The sequence below is a fragment of the Scyliorhinus torazame genome, chromosome 17 (assembly GCF_047496885.1).
Source record: "Scyliorhinus torazame isolate Kashiwa2021f chromosome 17, sScyTor2.1, whole genome shotgun sequence".
NCBI classification, from domain to species: Eukaryota; Metazoa; Chordata; class Chondrichthyes; order Carcharhiniformes; family Scyliorhinidae; genus Scyliorhinus; species Scyliorhinus torazame.
Window position 1 is genome coordinate 130002404 of NC_092723.1, and position 27686 is coordinate 130030089.

Here is a 27686-nt window from a genome sequence, read left to right on the forward strand (position 1 = left end):
GCGAGGAAGGGATTTTTACAGCGTAGTAGGGATAGGGGGGGGGGGGGCTGGCACTACCGAGCCTAAGTGAGTACTACTGGGCCGCCAATATCTCAATGGTGAGTAAGTGGATGGGAGAAGAGAAGGGAGCGGTGTTGGAGAGATTGGAAAGGGCGTCCTGTAGGGGGACTAGCCTACAAGCTATGGTGACGGCCCCATTGCCGTTCTCACCGAAGAAATACACCACAGGTGTATGGCGACTTTGAAAATTTGGGGACAGTGGAGACGGCATAGGGGAAAGACGGGAGCCTTGGTGGGGTCCCCGATAAGAAATAACCATAGGTTTGCCCCGGGGAGAATGGATGGGGGATTTGGAATATGGCAAAGAGCAGGAGTAACGCAACTGAAAGATCTGTTTGTGGATGGGAAGTTCGCAAGTCTGGGAGCGCTGACCGAGAAATATGGGTTGCCCCAAGGGAATGCATTCCGGTATATGCAACTGACGGCTTTTGCGAGGCAACAGGTGAGGGAATTTCCGCAGCTCCCGACGCATGAGGTGCAGGACAGAGTGATCTCAAAGACATGGGTGGGGGACGGTAAGGTGTCAGATATATATAGGGAAATGAGGGACGAGGGGGAGATTATGGTAGATGAGCTGAAAGGGAAATGGGAAGAAGAGCTGGGGGAGGAGATTGAGGAGGGGCTGTGGGCGGATGCCCTAAGTAGGGTAAACTCATCGTCCTCATGTGCCAGGCTAAGCCTGATTCAATTTAAGGTGTTACACAGGGCGCATATGACTGGAGCACGGCTCAGTAAATTTTTGGGGGTAGAGGATAGGTGTGCGAGATGCTCGAGAAGCCCAGCGAATCACACCCACATGTTCTGGTCATGTCCGGCACTACAGGGGTTCTGGGTGGGGGTGACAAAGGTGCTTTCGAAAGTAGTGGGGGTCCAGGTCGAACCAAGCTAGGGGTTGGCTATATTTGGGGTTGCACAAGAGCCGGGAGTGCAGGAGGTGAGAGAGGCCGATGTTTTGGCCTTTGCGTCCCTAGTAGCCCGGCGCAGGATACTGTTGATGTGGAAGGAAGCCAAGCCCCCGGGGGTGGAGACCTGGATAAATGACATGGCACGGTTTATAAAGCTGGAACGGATTAAGTTCGTCCTAAGGGGATCGGCTCAAGGGTTCACCAGGCGGTGGCAACCGTTCGTCGAATACCTCACAGAAAGATAGAGGGAATGGAAAAGAAGAAGGCAGCAGCAGCAGCCCAGGCAGGGGGGGGGGGGGGGGGGGGAACCAGAAGGACTCTCAGGGTTGTTAATATATATGTATAATATGTATAGGTCGTTGCTATAAATAATTGTATATTGGACTGTTAAATCATATTTTTGGAGAGTGTTTATCTGAGACAAGGCAGTTGCCATTTCGTTTTAGTTTTCGTTTTTGTTATATATTATTTATTCTTTGTTTATAAAACAGGTCATTGTTATTTATACTGTTATATTATTGTGTAAAGGATACACAATGTACTGTGATGGTTGACCAAAAATTTTCAATAAAATATTTAAAAAAAAAAGATTATGTGCTAGTCGAAAAAGGTGGCACCTGCTGGTGCGGAGTGTTGCACTTTTATTCCAGATAATTCAAAAGAAGTTAAAGATCTGGCAGCACCCATTCAAAAGGAAGTCAGAAAGCTTGACACACCCTCAGATACCCCTATCTGGGAGAAACTTTGCAGGCGGTTGGGACCCACAGGGATGTCCACAGTAAGAATAATCTTTTTCTTCTGTGTAGCAGGATTCATCATTTACATGACATTCCTGGTGATCAAATGCGTTAGCCAACTATTCACTAAATGCAAGGGCCAAACAATCAGAATGATTCCCCACTGCACCACCATTAGATGAAATAGAATTACAATATTACTGTTGAACTGTTACTAAACTATCAATTATTTGACTGTATTACTAACATATTGCTAAAAGAATGATACTGAATCAGTATAATAAAATTCAATTAATTGATTAATTGTTATTATATAATATTAATTCATTAAGAATTTTAATAATTTTTGTTGTAATGCTTGAAATGCAATGCTTGCCCACTCTATTGTTAAAGGTTGGTTTCAAACAAAGAAACCAACAAAGACAATGTGAATGAGTTCCTCTTCGTGCTTTTACCTATCCTATTGCATTCCTCCTTCCTTTTTGTTTTATTATGATATATCTCACCTAATCTTTAGATTTATCAAAGGGTGGATTGAAGGGAACTGGCTATTTCTGATAGGTAAAAGGGCAATTCATTTAGCCATTTTAATGTAAATACTAAAGCCCAGTTTAAAATCCATTTTAAAATGCATTTCATCATTACAAAAACATACAGCTTGAAGAATTTGCAGTGGCAAAGCACAGAATCTGAAACTTTCAAAAAACTAGCTGAAGCTTATGCAACATTTTACTGATATCATAAACTAACCATTGTTCTAATAGCAAAAGCTAATCAGCCATACCCAAGGTCGCCATGACTACATGAACACACTATTGTTCAGAATACAGATAAAAGCAGTCAGAAATAAACGAGTGAAAACTAGAATTGATTAAAAGGATATATCACATTCCAACACACACAAACATCTACAAATGCAACATATCCGAATATATGTTGCACATTGATGATTGACAACCAACCATCCAACCAAATGCATTTGAAACCCATCCAAGCCAATCAGCACATTGCAGGGGTAGGGACAGATGGAGTCAGACCTATAACATTTTCCTTAATGATAGAGTTTCGGGAAGCCATTTTCCATCCAGGATCATTCTATACCTTTCATCTAACTACTCGCTATCCTTGTTTCGTATTTTCATATTTCCACTCTAACTCTTGATGTTCACGCAAGCTGTTTTGCTTTAAGCAAAGAAACGTCACTGTATTTTGAAAGTTAAATTTGTTGTAAACCATTAAGCCAATTATTTTTCTTAAAGTCTTTTGCTGGCAAGGGCTTTTTGGGAACATTTGATTTGTAACCACAAGAAGATCTTAGTCTCTCAATTATAATCAATAGACACAATAAAAGATTTTTATTTCGCATCCGAGAAGTGTAACTTAAATTCTACTGAGTTTTGAAGTGTATACGAGACTACACTTAAACCACAAGGTAGATTCCTACAGTTTCCCACATCATACTCTTTTTGTCAATTTACTTCACCTAACAATATCTCTTTGCAAACTGCTTGTATCCCTCTTGCAACTTGCCTTTCCACCTATTTTTGTGTTGTCTGCAAATTTGGCGACAGTACATTCACTTCCTTCCTGCAAGTCATTAATACATATCGCAACCAGTCGAGTGTGGTACTGAGCCACACATACAAACACAGGAGCAGCCCTTTTAGACTCTCGAGGCTATTCTGCCACTCAATAAGATCAGGGAAGATTACACCTCTTTACTGACTTAACAAGGGGACAATGTGACATGATGGCTGATAATAGTGGGGATAATCTGTCAGGGTCTCTGTTGCTGTCTCTCATGTGCAGAATGGCTAATTGGTTGAGGTTTGAGAGGAATGAATGGAACTGTATGGCAGCATGCAGCATCGCAAAGGATGAAAACAAAGAATAAACTTCTAACAAACAGAAGATTAGGTATTTTTATAACTCCAGGGTGATGTTCCCCTATCAGAAAGACTCCAAGCATAGTTAGCTCCCATTTAACCTTGGATACGACATACCCACACCTATAAATCAGCACCCACCTTAAACTCCATTTCTAGATACGTCTGCTCCTTCCGCTCCTGCATCAGGCCCAGGCAGAAGGACGGGAAGTTAATCTCGTGTTTTGTCTGTTTAATAATTTCCCGCAGGAGTGCTCGAGATGCACGAAGATAATCATCTTTATTGGTGAGTAGGTCCTGAAACACCATGGCCAGGTACTAATGGAAGGAAACAAAGGTAACAACGTTAATAATAAAAATAATCTTTATTGTCACAAGTAGGCTTACATTAACACTGCAATGAAGTTACTGTGAAAAGCCCCGAGTCGCCACATTCCGGCACCTGTTCAGGTACACAGAGGGTGAATTCAGAATATCAAAATTACCTAATAGCACATCTTTCGGGGTTTGTGGGAGGAAACTGGAGCACCCGAAGGAAACCCACGTAGACACGGGGAGAACGTGCAGACTCCGCACAGACAGTGACCCAAGTTGGGAATCGAACCTGGGATCCTGGAGCTGTGAGGCAACAGTGCTATCCACTGTGCTACTAATATGCACACATCCCAACTCCACCACAAAACCCTGAGCACATCACATGTCGTCTATCACTAACCAGCTAACAGATGCAAAAAGATGGAACAGTTCAATCTGTTGAGAGTGTGGTCCAGTCTCTTAAGTGTCAAGTTCAATCTCTGGTCTGTGACCAGTTAGCTGCCCTCAGCAAAAACGACTACAGTTGGCTTCAGTGCCCTTGGGACTGGAGTTACATGGAAAAGAAGGGACACCAGATGAAGGCACATGGACTGTTCAGTTCCTTGTATTTTGTTTACCTTCTGTATGAATTATGTAGAATGAACCTACTGTATAGAAACAGGCCAATTAGCTAACTGGTTTACCACGTGCATCCTCCCACCCCTCTTCATATAATCCTATCAGCATTTCCTTTTATTCTTTTCTCCCTTGTGTTTATCTTGTTTCATGCGAAATGTATTTATTCTATTTGTCTTAACAACTCCATGTGGTAATGAGTCCCATTTTGTAATCACTCTAGAAATTCTAAAAGAGCATCCTGTATCTTTCTGAAGTTGTCAAGAAATGAGTTGCACAAACAATCAGTGGCAACCACCTATTATGACCCTCCCAGAGGCCCTTCACTTAATAACTGGCAATGTACACACCAGTTCTCAGGGCTATTGCTCTCAAATTGGATTGTGGAGAAAAGTGATTCATCGACCGACTGTTTCATCCTCTCCACCCAGGAAGGCACCGACTGTTTGTAGAGTTGTGCAGTAGGTACACAACTATTATTTTTGCTTTGGCATACATTTGTTTTCCTAATGTTCACTGTGTGTGAAGCTCCATGGCCAATGCGATTGACTGTATGCAGTGAAGGTATGCAGGGCTCACCTTGGGGGCCAGCTCGGAGTTGTGCTGTAGCACCGTGTAGAGGATCTGCATGTTGTTTGGGTTCCGTGCATTCGACAATTCATTAAAAATTACAAACTTCACAAGTGTTCCCAGGTTATCTCGGTGAGCATTCAGCAATTCTCTGGGATCAAATCACAGGAGAAAAACATTAGAGCAAGGCACTTGTACATTGACTATATAGTGTTATTATATAGTATAGATGTAACATGTGATCCAGAAGTTGCTGCTCAAAATGGTATGAAAACGGATTGGGTAATAACTTTCAAAAGGGAATTGGATGAGTGCATGAAGTGTTAAAAACCGCAGGGCTATGGGAATTGGGACTAACTAGATAGCTCTTTCAAAGGAGCTTGCACAAGCATGATGCACAGAATGGCCTCATTCTGTGCGGTATCATTTTACGACTAGTTATTGACATGGTAAAATTAATCTGTATTTGCAAATTATTCATCATTGGTCTGATTTAGTAAAGTGAGTGCAGTTTTAAAATATGAACAGCAATCTGAGGAGAAACCGGCTGGTGCGGAGGATAGAACACTTTGACTGGATTCTGATCCAGTCCAAAGGATGCATTTAGCATCTTCAACATGTTGGGCTAAGGAAATCTTAGTGGACTCGTACTCTGCACCTGAGAGTTACTGCCCAAAGGAATAACTAAGATCAGACAGTTCGCAGGTACAGAATCTCCAGTGTATTATAAGACTGGAATATTGACCTGCAGGGAGTTCACACAGTCACCATCCAGGACCTAGGATTAGAATAGTCTTCATTGGATGGCATGTGGCACAGTGGTTAGCACTGCTGTCTACGGCACTGAGGACCCAGGTTCAAATCCCAGCCCTGGGTCACTGTCCGTGTGGAGTTTGCTCATTGGCCCCCTAAATTGCCCCTTAATTGGAAACAAAGTAATTGGGTACTCTAAATTTATTTTTAAAAACAGAATAGTCTTGCATAATGCACATCACAGGATTCTACATCAATTGGCTGTGGGAGAAATTGGGAGTGTATACTTTTTTAAAAAATGATCCTTTGTCACATAAAATGTACAGCACAGAAAAAGGTCTTTCAGCCCAACTGGTCTGTGTCAGTGTTTGTGTTCTACTGAGTTCCCTACTCTCCTTCTTCATCAAACTCTATTAGCATATTATTCTATTCCTTCCTCCATCATGTACTTTGTTGCTAACTTTTGGTTGGCTCTTAATTCGTAATTTGCTCTGTTTGTTTAACCTTTGCTCTAGAGTCGCCAGGTATCTTTATGATACCGCCACGAGGTTCAAGTTCAAGTAATGATCAATAACTCAACACACCAATTAGGAAGATTCAAATCAAAACACATTTATTATACACAGCAAATCACTACTCATGCATAAACTCTACTTTCTCGACTATTTCTATCACTAAAAGGCCTATACTTAGCTTCGGAATTAGCCCACCAGGTCAGGGGAACAAATGGCCTTTCGCTCAGGTCCCGTGTCTGCAGGATTCAAAAGCTGGTATGGACTTGCAGCTAGGAACGCCTATCTCATAGCGAGCGTTGACTGGAGACTTACTTGGTTGATGCAGCAGCTTAGACAGGTCACTCTCACGGGTTGATTCAAGTTGCTGAGTGACCCTGCCAAAGAAGGACGACTTGAACTTGGGGACTTTACTTTATAGTCCCCAGGGGCTTCCCGCCCTTCGGGGCGGATCCCGTACCTGGTTCCAAGTGATTGGACTGGGTTCCGATCACTTGGATCGATCTCTCCAATACTGGAGTTGTTCCCTGATCGCTGGGCGGTCCCTAAATGTCCGTTGGCCTTCCTTTGTCTTGACTCCTGCTGGCGCCGAGGAGTCTGGCTTGGCTTTATTCACCTTAACTGTTGCAATTGTGCCTTGGAATTTCTCATTACTATACAGATGGCTGCTGGTTTCAGTGCTGTCTGGTTTTTTACAGGTTTCAATACACATGATTTCTGTACTTGCTAGTCTTTGCCTATGTTGGCTGAATTTCCCTTCAGCCTTTGCGGTTCTCCATTTTAAGTCGGGAAGTGGCCAACCCAGGTGGCTACACTCCCTCCTTGTGATCCCTAATGCGAAGCGTGAAGGATCACATAACTGCGTTGTCTTCATTCCCTGACCCGGCGAGCACTCTTCCATGGCCTCTACACTGACCTATGCAATGAAAATGTTTAACTAACATTCTAAGTGGCGCTATGTCATAAACAGGGACATGCATTACAAAATGTTTAAAAAACGGTACCTCTAACTGTCCTCAATAAACTACACTCACTAAACATTCAGTCATATTAACTTCCTAAACAATACAAAATAATAGCAGCATTTACATTTTTCCTGGCTTGGCAGTCAAGCACAGGGTTGTACAATCTTTCCATTTCTTTATTTACAGAAGAACGCAAGCGAATGTCCTTTATTATAGATCGAGGGGTTCGGGGTCCTGGGGATAACTGAACATAGGGGATCTTATTCTGTATACCGGGGTGCGAGCGCGGTAGGCTCTCCTTCTCCATTTCCTCATGCGGATAGTCTGCACGATGCTGCAGAGTATCGCCAACACTAATAGGGATTCGATTACGTAGGAAAGGGAGTACCATGTTATGAGCTTATGTGCTGGTGTTATGAGCTGGTGTGGTGTTGCCTGTTACTGGGCTCTGAGCGCTATGGGGAAGTGAATCATTAACGGCCGGGGGGGGGGGGGGGGGGGGGTCAGGGGGTTCGCGTTCACGCGCACCCGAATACACATTGCAATAACGACGAAATCCACGTATGACATCTTCATTGTTGTCTTCTTTCCCTTTTGTCTCTTCATTTCCGTTTTGTCTCTTTTCCTGGAGCTTCTGGGGTTCTGTGGGATCAAGCATAGTGTCTGTTACTATCTTGGTTAATATCTCGTGCGTTAGTATGGCTGTCCTTTAGTGCCAATTCTCCCTTTACAATTTGTCACCATATGTGACTCCCTCATTTTTTAATAAACCGAATATTCAGGACAAGACACACTTACAAATACTGAAACAGTGCGAGCCGTCTCGCAGGCTGTGCGATTTACCATCCAAATGTTTGAGGATGTAAATAGCATAGGGATGGCAACCTAAGGGTTGCCGGAAAACAAAACAAAACTTTTTGAACCAAGAGTGCCGAAATGAGGTGCGTACGGGTAAGAATTGGATGGAATCCCCGGGTAGGACGGCGGCCAATGCCGTGTGTGCTCTACCCGAGCGTAGCTGACCAGAGGGGGGGTACTCAGGCAGGGCTAGGGGGCTTCGCCTCCTTCCACAATAGCAAGATCCTTCGCCGGGCTACTAGGGACGCAAAGGCCAGAATTCCGGCCTCTTTCGCCTCCTGCACTCCCGGCTCATCCACTACTCCGAATATTGCTAGCCCCCAGTTTGGCATGACCCGGACTTTCACCACCTGAGATATTGCTCCCGCCACTCCTCTCCAGAACCCCTCCAGTGCCGGGCATGACCAAAACATGTGAACATGGTTCGCCGGACTCCCTGAACACCTTCCACATCTGTCCTCTACCCCAAAGAACCTACTCAACCTCGCCCCCGTCAAGTGCGCTCTGTGAACCACCTTAAATTGTATCAGGCTGAGCCTGGCACATGAGGAGGAGGAATTAACCCTACCCAGGGCCTCAGCCCACAAACCTTCCTCGATCTCCTCCCCCAGCTCCTCCTCCCATTTACCCTTCAACTCTTCTGCTAGGGCTTCCCCCTCTTCTTTCATCTCTTGGTGTATTGCCGAAACCTTGCCCTCCCCGACCCATACACTTGAGATCACCCTGTCTTGAATTTCTTGTGCCGGGAGCAACGGGAATTCCCTGACCTGTCGCCTCACAAAAGCCCTCACCTCCATATATCTAAATGCATTTCCCGGGGATAGCTCAAAATTCTCCTCCAGTGCCCCATGGCTCACAAATGTCCCGTCAATGAACAGGTCCCCCATTCTTCTAATCCCCGCCCGATGCCAGCCCTGGAATCCCCCGTCCATCTTCCCCGGGACAAACCGGTGGATACCCCTGATCAGGGACCACACAGAGGCTCCCACTGCACCCCTGTGCCATCTCCACTGGCCCCAGATCCTTAACGTTGCCGCCACCACCAGGCTTGTGGTATACTTTGATGGCGAGAACGGCAGCAATGCCGTCAACAACGCCCCCAAGCTCGTTCCTTTACAGGACGCCAGCCTGAATGAATTATCGCGGTGCCAAAAGGTGGTGTCTAGTTCTGTGGGGACGGAATCGTCATCGTAGGGCGGTGGTGTTTGGTGGGGTTTGTTGAGGAATGTGATGAGGAAGGGATCACTCGAATCGTGGTCAGATTCGCTGGGTGTGGGTCCTGTTGCCTGGGGATAGTACGGAGGCATGCTGTGGCTATTGTCTGAGTCACAGTCGCAGCTGTTGCTGTCGGTGGGCGTTCCGGGGCAGAGTCTAGAGGTCGGGGGTGGAGTCGAGGGCGAGTCTGTGGATGTGGTGGGCGTGTTGGGGGAGGGTAGGGATACGTTGGCTGTGGGCGGGCGTGGTCTGCTGCGTCGAGCATGACATGATGTGCGTGGTTGGACTGTGGGCCATATGCCTTAAGCTGGTTAATATGGAACCACGCAGTCTTTCCGTTGGGGTACTTAATTTTATACACGGAGGGGCTTACTTTGTCCGCAATGGAGTACAGACCCGAATACTTCGGTGACAGGAATGTGCTGGGGTTGTAAATTGAGAGCATGACCTGCTGTCCTACCTCAAATTCAGTCACAGCACGGTCTTGTCGAAAGAGGCCTTGCTCTGTTTCTTCCTTGTGCCTAATCTTACTGCGGCTGCTAGCTGAGCCGTTTTCACATTCTCCACTAACTGTTTGACTGCGTTCTCGTGTGTGAGGGCCGTCACTTCGGTGCTGGTCAAGTCCAATCCTAATAAAAATTCTGTGAATTTCATGGGGCGTCCGGTCATGAGAGTGTGTGGGGTGTAACCTGTGGAAGTTGAGATAGCATTTCTCAAAAACATCAGCGCAAAAGGGAGGACTGAATCCCAAGTGGTGTTGTTTTGTTGGATCATTTTTCTGAGGGTTGATTTTAGGGTCCGATTCATGCGCTCCACGATACCACTTGACCGGGGGGTGGTATGCGATGTGGAATTTTTGGGTAATGCCAAATATCGTGAGGACGTTCTTCATGACACGTCCCGTAAAATGGGAACCTTGGTCAGATTTGATGCTGCAGGGGAGTCCCCACCTTGTAAAGATATGGTGGGTTAAGATCTTTGCGGTGGTCTTTGCCGTGTTCGTTCTGGATGGGAATGCCTCTACCCATTTCGTAAAAGTGTCTATGACAACTAATATGTACTTGTAACCATTCCTGCAAGGGGGCAATGGTCCTATGAAATCGATCTGGAGGCTAGTTAGTCCAGGGGCCGTTAACGGGGCGGGTGTGACTAAGTTGAGCTTTCTTTGCGTATCTGTCCGGATTGTTCTGGGCACAGATAATGCAATTCTCAACGTAGTACATTACATCTTCTTTTAAACTTGGCCACCAACAGAGCTGCCTGAGGTGGGCTGTAGTGGGATCAATTTCCTGATGTCCATGACTGTCATGGAATAAACAAATAAGTTGATTCCTGTCCTGTTCAGGAACCACATAAAGGGTGTCTTTTAACACCATACCGTCATGTGTGGTCAGTGCATTTTAAAATCTAATATAGGGTGCTGTAATTTGTCCTTTTAAAATCTCCGCGATTGCTATCCTGCTTCTGGGCCTGCACTAAATCCTCAATATTAGTCTGCGAGACCTGAACTGCATTCACTGGTGCGCTTTCAGGGGGTGTCCAAAAATATCCGTGCCTGGAACCTGCTTTTACCAGTGCGTCGGCCTTTACATTTCCTGGGAGGGAGGAACGGCGGTGACTGCGAACTTTAACAATTCCAAAGGTCCTGTCCTGTGCTTTCTCTAAAATGTGGCGGAGCAATGGGGCTGAAGGGAGGGGTTTTCCGTCTGCGGAAACAAATCCTCTTGCTTTCCACAGGGGTAGGAATTCTGTAAGGCTATTGCAGACATAGAGGCTGTCCAAGTATATGTCTACCGGGCTGGGGAAGGAATCTGGGTGATCCACAATATACGCAACGGCTGCTAGTTCTGCCGCCTGCGCGCCTAAGTGTCCTGGTAGTTTTAGTGAGATTTCTTCTAGGGCGCGTCCCTGACATATATGCCGCATCCTGTAATGCGCTTCCCTTCTAATACTGTGGAAGAACCATCCACATATATCCTTAAAGGTTCGCACGTGTCTGTGTGCTTGGGGCTCTGGGGTGAACTACCTATCTTCCTGGGGGGTGTTTTCGCAATGAAGGGGCCTGTGTTGTGGTGCGGTGAGATGATTTCACATTCGTGGGGGGTGCGTGGGTACTGAAGGTTATCGGCTAAGAAAGTGTGGGTCTCGGTCCTTTTAACAGTGATGTCCGGTCCCTGCAAAAGAAGGGTCCATCTAGCTGCTCTAATTTGGCTAACTGTACCGTCTTTAAGTCGTCCGTCAAGTAAAAGTTGTGGAATCCTTGTGGAAGGCATGTCCACCTGTACTGCTGACCTTTAAAAGTGAAGGCAAATTTGTATTGGCACGCTTTTGCCAATGGAATGGACCAGAATCCATTGCTGATGTCCAAAACCGTAAAATATCGTGAGTTGAGTCCCTGTTTGAAATGGTCTCGGGACTTGTGGCTACCGTGGGGGCTGCTGCGGGGGTGACTTGGTTGAGTTCCCGGTAATCAATGGTCAGTCGCCATGATCCATCGGGCTTTCTCACTGGCCAAATCGGGGCATTATTAGTGGAGGCTACTGATCTGAGCACACCCTGCTCTAATAAGCTGTCGATAACTTTTGCGATTTCTCCCTCTGCCTCTTGGGGAAATCCGTATTGCTTTTGGGGTCTAGGGTCAGGTCCTGTGATTTGAACGGAACCAGTCATCCGGCCACAGTCGTGTTTGTGGGTCGCGAGTGCTGTCCTGTGCTTCTGCAGAACTGCCCTAACCTGCTTGTCTGTGCTAATCGTGGTCGGGTCAAACCAAAATTCGCCGACTGCGCTAATCTTGTTTGCGTATTCACCTATTGTGAGCGTTGCGGGGGCTCTTGCGGATTTTGCCATTTTCCAAACACACTGGTTTACTGGATCAAATGAAAGGTGGTGGGAGGTCATAAAGTCAATTCCCAAAATGTGTTCTGCTGTGTGGGGTAGATCGACTAAAACTATGGGGTGCTTTGTCGTTATATTGCCAATCTGAATGGGTACAGGGGCTGTGATGTGTCCCTGCTGTGAGTGGTCTGTGAAGCTGCTGAGGGTGATGGTGGCTGTAGTGGGCCACGTGTCTTTCTGGAATATGGTGGAGGAATTGATTGTGGTGTGGGACCCTCCTGTGTCCCAGAGAAATTTGATGGGCTGTCCCCGTATCTTTGCTGCAACTACTGGTCGGCCGGACCTACCCCAAAGGGTGTCGCAGACCCAACTGGGGGAGCCCGAACACCGTCAGTCCGTTCCGTTCAGGTCCGTCTGGTCTGAACGGGTGCTCACACTATGTATGGGCTCTGTCCTATTCTTATTCAGAGTGCCTGCCTGCTGGGCTCTCTGTGGCTTTCGTGGGGCATTGCATTCTCGTGCGAAGTGTCCTAACTGTCCACAGTTGTAACACTCCTGTGGCTTTTGTGGGGGGCTGTTCCTGCCTTCGTTCACCCGTGTGGGGTTCTGGTGCGTTTTAAACGCTTGGATGTCTGCTTCTGCCTGCTGTTCCTCGGGTTTCCTAACTGCGGGTTTGTTTTGTACAGACCGCTCCCAGGCGCGGGACAATCTTTTTAAAACCCATTTCTCATTATGGGCTTCCTCTGAGGGGGTCATAATTTGTACAGGCTTTTTGTCCTGCCTCTGTGGCATGGGAGATAAGGGTGCGGGTCCATTTGGCCATACAGTCTTGGGACAAATGGGCATGTTCTAAATTACCGAAAACTCCTGTGAAATGAATCCACAGGCGTCCAGCAAACGCTGTGGGGTGTTCCGTCTTTTTCTGCCTGCACTTATTCAGGCCTTCTACGGGGTCACCTCTGTTGTAGCCGATCGCGTCTAGGATCGCTGCGTGCATTTCTGCAAGGGTGCCTCTTCCTACATTCTGTGAGTCGGGAAGGGCTGCTACGACCGAAGGGTCTAATCTCAAAACTGTGAGCTTCACGTGCTCACGCTCGTCCAGGCCGTACATGGTCGCCTGCTGCTTTACTCTGGCAAAGAAGTGGTGGGGAGGAACGGTGTGATTTTTTCGCACGCGTCCCGTAATTGGGTCACGGTTAAGGGGGTGGTATAAAGAAATTCTGTATCGCCGTCCGATGTGACTGTGCGGTGGGTGGTTACTGGGTTCATTGGTGCCTGAACTATCTGCGATGTGGGGGGTTGGGGCGCTTTTCTCTTCTCGGGCTTTCCTTGCGCACATGTTCCCTGAACATATCTATGTACGGTCTCATTTAATTCTTCCCAATCCTGGCCGTCTTCTGCATCTAACTGGAATCCAAAGGTGCTCTGGAATCCATTCTGAACTGAAAGCAAAGATTGCAGTTGTGCAAACTGCTTCTGGCACTTTGCGTGATCTAATGAGCTTTGTCTCTGCTCCGTGGTGGCAGCATGGAGTGCTCGTAATGCTTCTTTCAGGTCGCTACACTGCCTTTGCAATGCCTCTACCTGTTTCTCAGTTTCCTCTCTTACCAGGACTGCACGTTGCGTGTCCTGATAGGCCTTTTCGTACTGTGTCTGGAAGCTGCTTAAATGCGCCAGACAAGACTGGTGTGCCCTCTTGGCAGCATCCACCTCTCCGTCCTTTGCTGCTAACTTCCTTCTCAACTCTATGTTCTCTTTCTTAACCTCACTTACATCGACCTTGCTCATTCGATGTACTCCTTCTATCTCTTTACGGAGCGTCCAAACAACCTCCTCTGTGCCTCGCAATTGTGCCAAACAGGACATGATTGCCATCGGCTTGCGAGCTTTCCCAAGCTTTTCTTATGAATCTCTGACAGGTTCTCCCACCAAGTATGTCCTATACTCCCGGGTCCTATTTCCTCATTGTCACAGAACTCACTCCAAAGGGGCCATCCCTTCCCTTTGAGATATTTCCTGATTTCCTCTTCCCAAACGGGACATTGACCTACTCTGCTGCTGGTCGCTGCGACCACAAATTCTTCAGGGTTCATGAGGCGTTGCATTGCCGGCATTGCCATCTTTCTTCTCTAAATACTCTCTTAAAATTTGGAACGAGGAGTACTAAGGCGGTGCTGTAATTACGGGTACGGCTTTCGCTATTTTCCGGAATACAAACTCTCGACAGTTTTTCGCAACAAAAATCTATCAGTATTACCTCATAGCCCTGTTAGTTACGCATGCATTAACACACTTCCGAATTACGAGGATTGATCAGAACTGCTTGAACACTTGTGGTTTTTCTGTTCCCAATTGGATTCTAATTCAAATTTTGGGTTCTCTCGGAGTGGTTAAGCCACTTCTAAGTCGGGTCCCGTCAGGATGTCGCCAGCAATATGTTGCTAACTTTTGGTTGGCTCTTAATTCGTAATTTGCTCTGTTTGTTTAACCTTTGCTCTGGAGTCGCCAGGTATCTTTATGATGCCGCCACGAGGTTCAAGTTCAAGTAATGATCAATAACTCAACACACCAATTAGTAAGATTCAAATCAAAACACATTTATTATACACAGCAAATCACTACTCATGCATAAACTCTACTTTCTCAACGATTTCTATCACTAAAAGGCCTATACTTAGCTTCGGAATTGGCCCACCTGGTCAGAGGAACAAATGGCCTTTCGTTCAGGTCCTGAGTCTGCAGGATTCAAAAGCTGGTATGGACTTGTAGCTCGGAGCGCCTATCTCGTAGCGAGCGTTGACTGGAGACTTACTTGGTTGATGCAGCAGCTTAGACAGGTCACTCTCACGGGTTGATTCAAGTTGCTGAGTGACACTGCCAAAGAAGGACGATTTGAACTTGGGGGCTTTACTTTATAGTCCCCAGGGGCTTCCCGCCCTTTGGGGCGGACCCCGTACCTGGTTCCAAGTGATTGCACTGCGTTCCGATCACTTGGATCGATTTCTCCAATATTGGAGTTGTTCCCTGATCGCTGGGCGGTCCCTAAATGTCCGTTGGCCTTCCTTTGTCTTGACTCCTGCTGGCGCCGAGGGGTCTGGCTTGGCTTTATTCACCTTAACTGTTGCAATTGTGCCATGGAATTGCTCATTACAATGCAGATGGCTGCTGGTTTCAGTGCTGTCTGGTTTTTTACAGGTTTCAATACACATGATTTCTGTACTTGCTAGTCTTTGCCTGTGTTGGCTGAATTTCCCTTCAGCCTTTGCGGTTCTCCATTTTAAGTCGGGAAGTGGCCAACCCAGGTGGCTACAACTTCTATAGCTTCCCCTATGCAACTCAACCACACATTGCAATTGCAAATGCTGCATACCTAGCACTCTCAGGGTAAAGGAGTTGCTTCTGAATTCCTTATTGGATTTATTAGCGACTATCTTATATCTATGGGACCCTAATTTTGGATGAAAAACACCTTTTCCACTTCTAGCCTTTCGGTTATTTCAAAACAATAACTCTCCGCAGGTGCTGCTAGACCTGCTGAGTTTTTCCAGCATTTTCTGTGTTTCTTTCTCAATTTCTAGGATTGTTTTCCTTTGGCCTCAAAAGTCTGTCTGGCTTTCTAATCCCTCCTGGGTACAGTTAACAGGACAGCTGGTGGTTCAATTACTCACTTAATGCACAGCATGTAATGGTTCAGCAACACTTTAGGCTTCAGGCGAATTTTGATGAGATTCGACATAACCTCCATGTCCTCTGTCCCATGTGTAGAGCAGTTGGTGCATACTGACATCAGCAGGTCCTGAGCTGGGCGGGTCAGCTATCAGACAGACAGAGAATGAACGGTTACACATAGGATGAAGGTGCCCATTCATATTAGGATATGCATGCAAAGCACAATGAAGTTTGAATCTTCCCTTCATGAACTCTGATAGTAAGCTTTAGATTTGTTACTGAGCCTAAGGCAGAAAAACGTTGAATTAAATTTCGGTGGAGGGAAAAAATAACAGATTGACAAGAACATTGCACATACACAATGTCAGTGCTCCCTTCACAGCCTTTCTTTTCCCAAAAAAAGCTTTAATATTTCATATATGCCTCATTATCATTTGTTATCCGATATTGAGGAGGACAACAACACTCTGCATTTAAATACTGCCTCTAAAGTAGAAAAGCATCTTCAGTTGCTTTATAGAAAAGTTATCAGACAAAATTTGATACCAAGCCACATCATGAGATATCAGAGTAGGTGACTAAAAGCTTAGTCAAATTTGTAGATTTAAGGTATGCCAGAAAAAGAGCAAGGTGTGGGAAAGGTGTTTAGGGAGAGAATTTCAGAACTTAGGGCCAAGGCAGCTGACGACATGATTGCTGATGGTGGCGTAATTAAAATCAGGAATTTGCAAGAGATCAGAATTGGAGGAGTGCAGATATCTCAAAGGCTTGTACAGATCACGTAGATACAGAGATGGGGAGGGCCGAGGCCAGCGAGGGATTGAAAACAGGGAGGACTATTTTAAAATAGAACCATTGAAGGTCATCTCACTTTCTTTGCAGTGAGTTCTTTGATGACTTTTGAGACCAATCTTTTGCTCGATATGAGCAGCAATAGATTGGGGAGGTTAAGGTTCCAGAGGGACTTCCTCAGCTGGCATTTTAAATTTAGCATCAGCAATGTAACCGGCCCTTTAGTAGGACATGTTCACAGATGGCTTTGCAGCATGCTTTTTTATCTTGCGTAACTGTTGCCACTTGGGAATATCTATTTAATAATAATAATAATTTTATTGTCACAAGTATGCTTACATTAACACTGAAATTAAGTTACTGTGAAAAGGTCGCCACATTCCGGCGCCTGTTCGGGTACACAGGGAGAATTCAGAATGTCCAAATTACCTAAACAGCACATCTTTTGGGACTTGTGGGAGGAAACCGGAACACCCGGAAGAAATCCACGCAAACATGGGGAGAATGTGCAGACTCCGCACAGACAGTGACCCAAGCGGGAATCGAACCTGGGACCCTGGTCACTCTTAAGCAATTTTAATATCTCTTGTAGCATATATACATGTTATAAGAGGGTTAAATTATCTGCTAATTGAAAGGATTTCAATTTGAAATTCTGGAGCACTCTTGATTCAATTCCTAGTACACAGATGGCACCACAGCATATAACTACCATGGGGTCTAGAAGACATTGCCATCTGCACCTTATTGCCTACGTCATTAAGGGGTGAGGAGAGAGAAATTAAATGAGAAAAATAAAGTATTTAACAATCGTAAAGGGGTTGTTTGTTGCTCCATAAAGTAGGGTTTGAAGTTTGGTCAAACATGGCCAAAAGGGACTTCCGGTGGCGGCTATGAGGGAGTGAGTCGCACATTCGGTGGCTCTCGCTCCAGCTGGCTTTTTGGACCTGGTTTCCTGACTTTTCGGAACTTTTGAGCGCCAGAAAAGACGGCCACAAAGTTGCTGATTGAAGTGTGCGGAGCTGTATGGAAACAAAGAAGAGCAGAAAGCAATGAAAGCAGGAAAAGAAGGGGCAGAGACAAAGTGGTGTGGGAGCTGACCCGGGACCAAAGATGGCTGACCGGACCGCGGACCAGACGATCCAAGCAGCGCTGGACAATATGCTACAGGTCATAAAAGGAAGTTTTGAAGACATGAAGCGGGATAACTTAGAACCGCTGCAGAAAGCGGTGGAGCAAATGAACCAAAGGCTAGAGGCCCAGGACAAAAAGGTCAAGGAGCTGGAGCAACCGGTGGAGGAACAGGCGGACACACAAACGATCGCTGCAATAGAGATAGATGGGTTGAAGGAGCGACAGAGAAGGCTGCATGACAGAATTGAAGACCTGGAAAACAGAGCCCGCAGTCAAGATTTGAGAATTATTGGCCTCCCAGAGGGGGCCAAAGGAGCGGACGCCACGACGTTTGTGGCAGACCTGTTGCAACAGCTGATGAGGGCTAACTCCTTTCCGCGACCGCTGGAGCTGGACAGGGCACACAGGGTGCAGGTGAGGCAGCCGCGACCGGGGGGGGGGGCCCCCCGACCAGTGGTGGTCAGGTTCACAGACAAGGAACGGGTCCTTCAGTGGGAAAAAGGGTACGAAGAGCTGTACATGGAACAACAATGTCCTGCGCATTTACCAAGACCTAAGTCAGGAGGTGGCAAGGCGGCGAGCAGCCTTTAAAAGAATTAAAGAGATTTTGTTCAAAAAGCACGTGAAGTTCGGTCTGCTTTTCCGCGCGGATTTGGGTCACGCACCAGAGCCAGCATTACTACTTTATGGACAACGATGAGGCAACGGAGTTCGCAAAGGATCAAGGACTGGTGCCGAACTGAGGGCCCACGGACCAAAGTCAGAGTCTGAGTATTATTGTCTGTGGGACGTCTAGTTTTCTTGGACAGGCTTTATATTTTTTGTTGCTTCACAGGTGCTTTGTAGTTGCTTTTTTCCGTTTTCGCTGCCTATGGGTACAATGGGCGAGAGGGGGGAGCGGGTGCCCCCTCTCTCTTTTGGGTTGTCTTTTTGCTTTTTCTTTGGGTTTTTCTCATTTTGGAGCTTCCAACGTAACATAAATGTGGCCGGGAAGGTATTGGATGTAGGGGCGTGACGCAGGTACTGTGTTGCTGTGTGTTTTTATTATTAATACGCAGAAAGGAGTGATCGGTATCACTCATCTGTTTACACAACTGGAACAGCATTACAGCTGGAGCGGTCTCGGGTCTTTGTTTGATTGCCCTTGTTTTTTGTTTGAGGCTCCCTTACTGCAGGGAGACTGCTTGAGCAGGACACATCAGGGAGATGGGTGTGGATGGGTGGGGGGGGATGAGCTCGGGGGAACAATGGGAGCGAGACAAGTGGGCGCCGGAGGGATGAATCACCGGGCTAGCGGGAAGCTAGTCAAGGGAGTCAGGTGGGGGGATGCATACAGCCAGTACATGGCAGGGGTCGGGTTACAAAAGAACAAAGAACAAAGAAATGTACAGCACAGGAACAGGCCCTTCGGCCCTCCAAGCCCGTGCCGACCATGCTGCCTGACTAAACTAAAATCTTCTACACTTCCTGGGTCCGTATCCCTCTATTCCCATCCTATTCATGTATTTGTCAAGATGCCCCTTAAATGTCACTATCGTCCCTGCTTCCACCACCTCCTCCGGTAGCGCGTTCCAGGCACCCACTACCCTCGGTGTAAAAAACCTGCCTCGTCCATCTACTCTAAACCTTGCCCATCTCACCTTAAACCTATGCCCCCTAGTAATTGACCCCTCTACCCTGGGGAAAAGCCTCTGACTATCCACTCTACCTATGCCCCTCATAATTTTGTAGACCTCCATCAGGTCGCCCCTCAACCTCCGTCGTTCCAGTGAGAACAAACCGAGTTTATTCAACCGCTCCTCATAGCTAATGCCCTCCATACCAGGCAACATTCTGGTGAATCTCTTCTGCACCCTCTCTAAAGCCTCCACATCCTTCTGGTAGTGTGGCGACCAGAATTGAACACTATACTCCAAGTGTGGCCTAACTAAGGTTCTATACAGCTGCAACATGACTTGCCAATTCTTATACTCAATGCCCCGGCCAATGAAGGCAAGCATGCCATATGCCTTCTTGACTACCTTCTCCACCTGTGTTGCCCCTTTCAGTGACCTGTGGACCTGTACTCCTAGATCTCTCTGACTTTCAATACTCTTGAGGGTTCTACCATTTACTGTATATTCCCTACCTGCATTAGACCTTCCAAAATGCATAACCTCACATTTGTCCGGATTAAACTCCATCTGCCAACTCTCCGCCCAATTCTCCAAACAATTTAAATCCTGCTGTATCCTCTGACAGTCCTCATCGCTATCCGCAATTCCACTAACCTTTGTGTCGTCTGCAAACTTACTAATCAGACCAGTTACATTTTCCTCCAAATCATTTATATATAATACAAACAGCAAAGGTCCCAGCACTGATCCCTGCGGAACACCACTGTTCACCGCCCTCCAATTAGAAAAGCATCCTTCCATTGCTACTCTCTGCCTTCTATGACCTAGCCAATTCTGTATCCACCTTGCCAGCTCACCCCTGATCCCGTGTGACTTCACCTTTTGTACTAGTCTACCATGAGGGACCTTGTCAAAGGCCTTACTGAAGTCCATATAGACAACATCCACTGCCCTACCTGCATCAATCATCTTTGTGACCTCCTCGAAAAACTCTATCAAGTTAGTGAGACACGACCTCCCCTTCACAAAACCATGCTGCCTCTCACTAATACGTCCATTTGCTTCCAAATGGGAGTAGATCCTGTCTCGAAGAATTCTCTCTAGTAATTTCCCTACCACTGAAGTAAGGCTCACCGGCCTGTAGTTCCCTGGATTATCCTTGCTACCCTTCTTAAACAGAGGAACAACATTGGCTATTCTCCAGTCCTCTGGGACAGCACCTGAAGCCAGTGAGGATCCAAAGATTTCTGTCAAGACCTCAGCAATTTCCTCTCCAGCCTCCTTCAGTATTCTGGGGTAGATCCCATCAGGCCCTGGGGACTTATCTACCGTAATATTTTTTAAGACGCCCAACACCTCGTTTTTTTGGATCTCAATGTGACCCAGGCTATCTATATACCCTACTCCAGACTCAACATCTACCAATTCCTTCTCTTTGGTGAATACTGATGCAAAGTATTCATTTAGTACCTCGCCCATTTCCTCTGGCTCCACACATAGATTCCCTTGCCTATCCTTCAGTGGGCCAACCCTTTCCCTGGCTACCCTCTTGCTTTTTATGTACGTGTAAAAAGCCTTGGGATTTTCCTTAACCCTATTTGCCAATGACTTTTCGTGACCCCTTCTAGCCCTCCTGACTCCTTGCTCAAGTTCCTTCCTACTTTCCTTATATTCCACACAGGCTTCGTCTGTTCCCGGCCTTTTAGCCCTGACAAATGCCTCCTTTTTCTTTTTGACGAGGCCTACAATATCTCTCGTTATCCAAGGTTCCCGAAAATTGCCGTATTTATCCTTCTTCCTCACAGGAACATGCCGGTCCTGAATTCCTTTCAACTGACACTTGAAAGCCTCCCACATGTCAGATGTTGATTTGCCCTCAAACATCCGCCCCCAATCTAGGTTCTTCCGTTCCCGTCTAATATTGTTATAATTAGCCTTCCCCTAATTTAGCACATTCACCCTAGGACCACTCTTATCCTTGTCCACCAGCACTTTAAAACTTACTGAATTGTGGTCACTGTTCCCGCAAAGGCTCCCCTACTGAAACATCTACCACCTGGCCGGGCTCATTCCCCAATACCAGGTCCAGTACCGCCCCTTCCCTAGTTGGACTGTCTACATATTGTTTTAAGAAGCCCTCCTGGATGCTCCTTACAAACTCTGCCCCGTCTAAGCCCTTGGCACTAAGTGAGTCCCAGTCAATATTGGGGAAGTTGAAGTCTCCCATCACCACAACCCTGTTGTTTTTACTCTTTTCCAAAATCTGTCTACCTATCTGCTCCTCGATCTGCCGCTGGCTGTTGGGAGGCCTGTAGTAAACCCCCAACATTGTGACTGCACCCTTCTTATTCCTGATCTCTACCCATATAGCCTCACTGCCCTCTGAGGTGTCCTCCCGTAGTACAGCTGTGATATCCTCCCCAACCAGTAGCGCAACTCCGCCACCCCTTTTACATCCCCCTCTGTCCCGCCTGAAACATCTAAATCCTGGAACGTTTAGCTGCCAATCATGCCCTTCCCTCAACCAGGTCTCTGTAATGGCAACAACATCATAGTTCCAAGTACTAATCCAAGCTCTAAGTTCATCTGCCTTACCCGTAATGCTTCTTGCATTAAAACATATGCACTTCAGGCCACCAGACCCGCTGTGTTCAGCAACTTCTCCCTGTCTGCTCTGCCTCACAGCCACACTGTCCTTATTCCCTAGTTCTCCCTCAATGCTCTCACCTTCTGACGTATTGCTCCCGTGCCCACCCCCCTGCCATACTAGTTTAAACCCTCCCATGTGACACAAGCAAACCTCGCGGCCAGGATATTTAGAGGGGTGTTGTTGCTGGGGGGGGGGGGGGGGGGTTATTTTGCGAACATGGGAGGGATCTAAAGTAGGTAACAGAATGGAGGTCGGGGGTGGGAGGTGCCAGGAGGCGAACTTGGAGGGGCACGGCACATGGGCTGGGGGCGGGCCCAAGAAGGGAGATGGTTGATCGGCAGGGGGGGGACGGACTAAATGGGCCAGTCAAGAGGGCACGTGTGTTCGTGCATTTGCGGGCTCTAAAGGCGGACGTAATCATGCTGCAGGAGACACATCTGAAAGTGACTGACCAGACCAGACTAAGGAAGGGCTGGATTAGCCAGGTCTTCCACTCGGGCTTGGACTCCAAGTCCTGGGGGGTGGCAATCATGATCAATAAACGGGTTCAATTTGAGGCGGAGGGCACATTTGCAGACGGAGGTGGTAGATTTCTTATGGTCCGGGTACGCTTGAGGGGGTGAGGTTAGTCCTGGTGAATGTATATGCTCCAAAATGGGACGACGCTGACTTCATTAAAAGGGTGCTGGGGAAAATCCCAGACTTAGATTCAAGCAAGCTGGTCATGGGTGGGGACTTCAACACGGTCCTCGACCCCCGACTAGACAGGTCATGCTCCAGAACGGGTAGGCTCCCAGCGATGGCAAGGGAACTGAGGGGGTTCATGGAGCAGATGGGCGGGGGGGGGGGGGGGGGGGGGGGGGGAGGGGGGGGGGGGGGTAACGGGTGAGCTGATTTCAATTCGGGTCCACAGAGATAGAACGGACAGAGCGGAGATGGACAGACTGGTCAAGGAGATCCACCGGACAGATAGGGAATACGCAGAGGCCCCGAGGGAGGACCTACTTAGAGATAGATGGAGACTGCAGGCCGAGCTGGGAGTGTTGTCCACGAGCAAGGCAGTGGAACATCTCAGGAAGGCAAAGGGTGTGGTCTATGAGCGTGGGGAGAAAGCTAGTAGAATGCTTGCGCAGCAACTCAGGAGGAAGGAGGCGGCCAGAGAAATAGGCACGGTAGTGGACGGTATGGGGAACAGAGTGGATGTCCCATCAGGACTGAACAGGGTGTTTTGGGAGTTTTACAGCGAGCTCTATACCTCGGACCTCCCTGGGGAGCTGGAGGAGAAGAAGCGTTTCTTAGTCGGACTGACCTTCCCAAAAGTGGGTAGGCAGCTGGTAAACGGAATGGGGACCCCGATCAGAGCTGATGAAGTACTGGGGGGCTTGAAGGCCATGCAGTCGGGTAAATCCCCGGGGCCGGATGGATACCCAGTGGAGTTCTACAAAAGGTTCTCGGAGATAGTGGGGCCGGTGCTGACTAGGTTATTTAACGAGGCGAGGGACAGAGGGACGCTACCCCCGACGATGTCACAGGCTACCATTTCGCTGATATTAAAACGGGATAAAGACCCGGAAGCGTGTGGATCATATAGACCAATCTCCCTGATCAACGTCGACGGCAAGCTCCTGGCTAAGGTCTTGGCGCTTAGAATTGAGGACTGTGTCCCGGAGGTGATCGGGGAAGACCAAACAGGGTTTGTGAAAGGCAGACAGCGGGTAGCCATCTTGAGAATACTACTCAATGTGATCATGATGCCCCCGGAGGGCAGAGACAATGGTGGCAATGGATGCAGAGAATGCCTTTGACTGGGTGGAGTGGGACTATTTGTGGGAGGTACTCGGACGGTTTGGGTTCGGGGTGGGCTTTATTGACTGGGTTAGACTATTGTACCAGGCCCCAAAAGCTAGCGTGAGGACGAATAGAACATCAGAGTACTTTAGACTACACCGGGGGATCAGACAGGGATGCCCACTCTCCCCGTTGCTGTTTGCACTGGCCATAGAGCCACTGGCGATTGCCCTGAGAGCTGCGAGGGGGTGGAAGGGAATGATTAGGGGAGGGGTGGAATACAGGGTATCGCTGTACGTGGACGACCTGCTCCTGTACGTATCGGACCCGCTGGCTGGGATGGAGAGTATACTAGGAATATTGAGAGAATTTGGCAGGTTTTCAGGGTACAAACTGAACATGGCTAAGAGTGAGATGTTTGTAGTGCAGGTGAGGGGCCAGGAGAACAGGTTGAAGAGCCTGCCATTTAGGTTGGTCAGAGAAAGTTTCCGATACTTAGGGATACAGGTGGCACGAGACTAAGGCAGGTTCCATAAGCTAAATTTGACTAGAGTGGTGGAACAAATGAAGAGCGAGTTCAGGAAATGGGATGCACTCCCGCTATCACTTACGGGGAGAGTGCAGACGGTAAAGATGACAATCCTCCCACGGTTCCTGTTTATTTTCCAGTGCCTCCCGATTTTCATCCCTCGGTCCTTCTTCAAAAGCGTCAACAAGATTATTATGGGCTTTGTCTGGGCGGGGAAGTCCCCGCGGGTGAAGAAAGCGATGCTTGAGAGGAACCGTAGCGAGGGAGGGCTGGCGCTGCCGAACCTCAGCAACTCCTACTGGGCGGCCAACATAGCCATGGTAAGGAGTTGGATGGTGGGTACGGGGTCTATTTGGGGGCGAGTGGAGGTGGCTTCGTGCAGGGGCACCAATTTGGCAGCCCTGGTCACGGCCCCCCTACCTCTCCCGCCGGCCAGGTACTCCACCAGCCCGGTAGTGGTGGCAGCCCAGCGGATCTGGGGCCAGTGGAGGAAGCATGTAAGGGAGGTGGGAGCATCGGTCTGGTCTCCAATATGCGACAACCACCGATTCGCCCCTGGGAGTATGGACGGTGGATTCCGAGCTTGGCGGCGGGCGGGGGTGGGAAGGATGGGCGATATGTTCTTGGGGGGTAGCTTCTCGAGCTTGAGGGCCTTGGAGGAGAAATTCGGACTATTCAGAGGGAATGACTTTTGGTACTTGCAAGCGTGTGACTTCATACGTAGACAGGTCCCATCCTTCCCACGCCTCCCGCCAGATGGGATCCAGGACAGAGTAGTGTCTAGGGGAGAGGTAGGAGAGGGGAAAGTCTCGGATATTTACCGTGAACTTATGAAAGGGGAGGAGTCCCAGACAGAGGAACTGAAGCTCAAGTGGGAGGAGGAACTCGGCGAGGAGATGGAGGAGGGGGTATGGGCCGAAGCCCTGAGTAGGGTAAATTCAACTGCAACATGTGCTAGGCTCAGCCTGATTCAGTTCAAGGTCGTCCACCAAGCCCACATGACGGTGGCCCGGATGAGTAAATTTTTTGGAGTGGAGGATAAATGCGCTAGGTGTGCGGGAGGGCTAGCGAATCACGTCCACATGTTCTGGGCATGCCCAAAACTTAGGAGATACTGGGAGGGATTTGCGGACGTCATGGCCCAGGTACTGAAAACTAGGGTGGTGATGAGTCCAGTGGTGGCAATTTTTGGGGTCTCGGAAGACCCGGGGGTCCAGGAGGAGAGGGAGGCTGACGTCTTGGCCTTTGCTTCCCTGGTAGCCCGGCGACGTATACTGCTGGCTTGGAGGGACTCAAAGCCCCTATAGACCGAAGCATGGCTCTTGGACATGTCGAGTTTTTTAGGGCTGGAAAAAATTAAGTTCGCCTTAAGAGGATCTGTATTAGGATCTCGAAATTGGCAACCATTCATCGACTTCTTCACGGGGAATTAAATGTCAGCGGGGCGGGGGTAGATTAGAGTAGAAGAGGAGGGATAAAAAGGCGGGTATTGTTTATGAGAGAGGAGTGGTCTTTTGTACTGTGTTTCTGCTTTGTGTTGCTATTTGCACATTACTGTACACTGTAACTGTTTACAATGCCAAAAATACCTCAATAAAATTGTTTATTAAAAAATAAAACTTGGCCAAAAGTTCTCACTGAAGGGAAACTGAGGTCCAAAATGGGAGAGGCTTTGTAGAATTATAACTTCCATTCCCGTTTTCAGATGTCATGTTCAAGAAAACAAAGTTATTTTATTCTATTTTACTCATGAAACTGTAAACCTTGACATTTGATGTTTTTTTTTCATAGAATTTACAATGCAGAAGGAGGCCATTCGGCCCATCGAGTCTGCACCGGCTCTTGGAAAGAGCACCCCACCCTAGGTCAACACCTCCACCCTATCCCCATAACCCAGTAACCCCACCCAACACTAAGGGCAATTTTGGACACTAAGGACAATTTATCATGGCCAATCCACCTAACCTGCACATCTTTGGACTGTGGGAGGAAACCGGAGCACCCGGAGGAAACCCACGCACACACGGGGAGGATGTGCAGACTCCGCACAGACAGTGACCCAAGCCGGAATCGAACCTGGGACCCTGGAGCTGTGAAGCAATTGTGCTATCCACAATGCAACCGTGCTGCCCCTTTGTTTCACTCAATGACCCCCCACCTTTGGGTTTTGCAGCCACATCTCCAGCCGTTGAACAGTCATCAGACGGACTTCTTTATAGCCACAAGTAGTGGTGAGTAGCCGCAGCAAGTTCCGTGAGACGTTATCCATGGGCTGGCGGCGATTGAGTTGATCACGAAGCATATCAATAATATAATCTTCTACACTCTCGGCCAGGTCTTCATACCTATAGAGAAAGAATCAGACAAAACAAAAAGGAACCCAGTTCAAAATTAAATTTGGTTTCACTGGAGGAAGAGAGAGAGGGAGAGAGAGAGCCGGGGGTGGGGAGGTTGCTGCAACTTTAAGAGAACCAACTGTATGGGACCCTGCTTCACACGAGCGACTGCCAAGCTCTAACTCACTCGCTCTATGTTTTGTAAAAGCTTTTACGGCAAAAAGGACTGCTGAGGCTTCCAGGCTTGCAGCTATCAGAAGTAATAGAACGGAATAACAGAACACAATCTCCCAAAATGCCAGTTAAAAACGCCAGGTATTTGACTTATTGCATCGCCATGAAGCAGTATCAACTAATTAGAAGTCGGCAGAATCAGAGCGTGATTCCCCCTAGCAACTGTAAAAAATCTCAAGGGTCCAATGAAATAAAACCCAGAATCTAATCTGTAATGATGATGAAAATGCATTTTGACTGTATAAAAATATACACACGCAGCTGAATAATTAATTCTCTAAATCCAGGCGCACAAAGCATCCACCAGACCTTGGAAAACTGAAAATTGCAAACAGCCCATTAAAGTCAAGCCACTTTCATTTCTCAACTCTTGTACTTAGTTTACATTTTCACATCCAAGATGTTGATATGGCAGCCTAGGTCCCAATCTGGGACTCTTCTTCTTTTTCTGGGTAGTGCAGAGAGCAAAATAACCTTTATCGACTCATTTCATCAGTTAAATGTGCCCCACAGGCTAGACAATAACAGGACCTGCTGCACAAAATATATTTTTGTCACTGGACTTAACACTGGGTTTCAGCAATTCATATCAGTCCTTTGATGCCAAACTACAATGGGCTGGATTTTCCGTACCCTGACGCCGAAATCATGATCGGCGATCGGGCGGAGAATGGAGTCCGATGCTGGAATCAGGGTAGGTGCCAGTTTGAAG

At 47.6% G+C, this 27686-nt stretch overlaps 1 protein-coding gene across 1 annotated transcript in view; it reads right to left on the bottom strand.

Annotated features, from left to right (window-relative positions):
* Positions 1 to 27686, bottom strand: part of ints1 (integrator complex subunit 1) — a 169976-nt gene that overhangs the window by 120257 nt on the left and 22033 nt on the right. The window contains exons 8-11 of the mRNA XM_072481022.1: positions 26563 to 26749; positions 15895 to 16040; positions 5098 to 5239; positions 3730 to 3906 (exon numbers count right to left, since the gene is read on the bottom strand). Coding sequence (XP_072337123.1) covers positions 3730 to 3906; positions 5098 to 5239; positions 15895 to 16040; positions 26563 to 26749 — 652 coding nt within the window. The remainder of the gene's footprint in view (positions 1 to 3729; positions 3907 to 5097; positions 5240 to 15894; positions 16041 to 26562; positions 26750 to 27686) is intronic.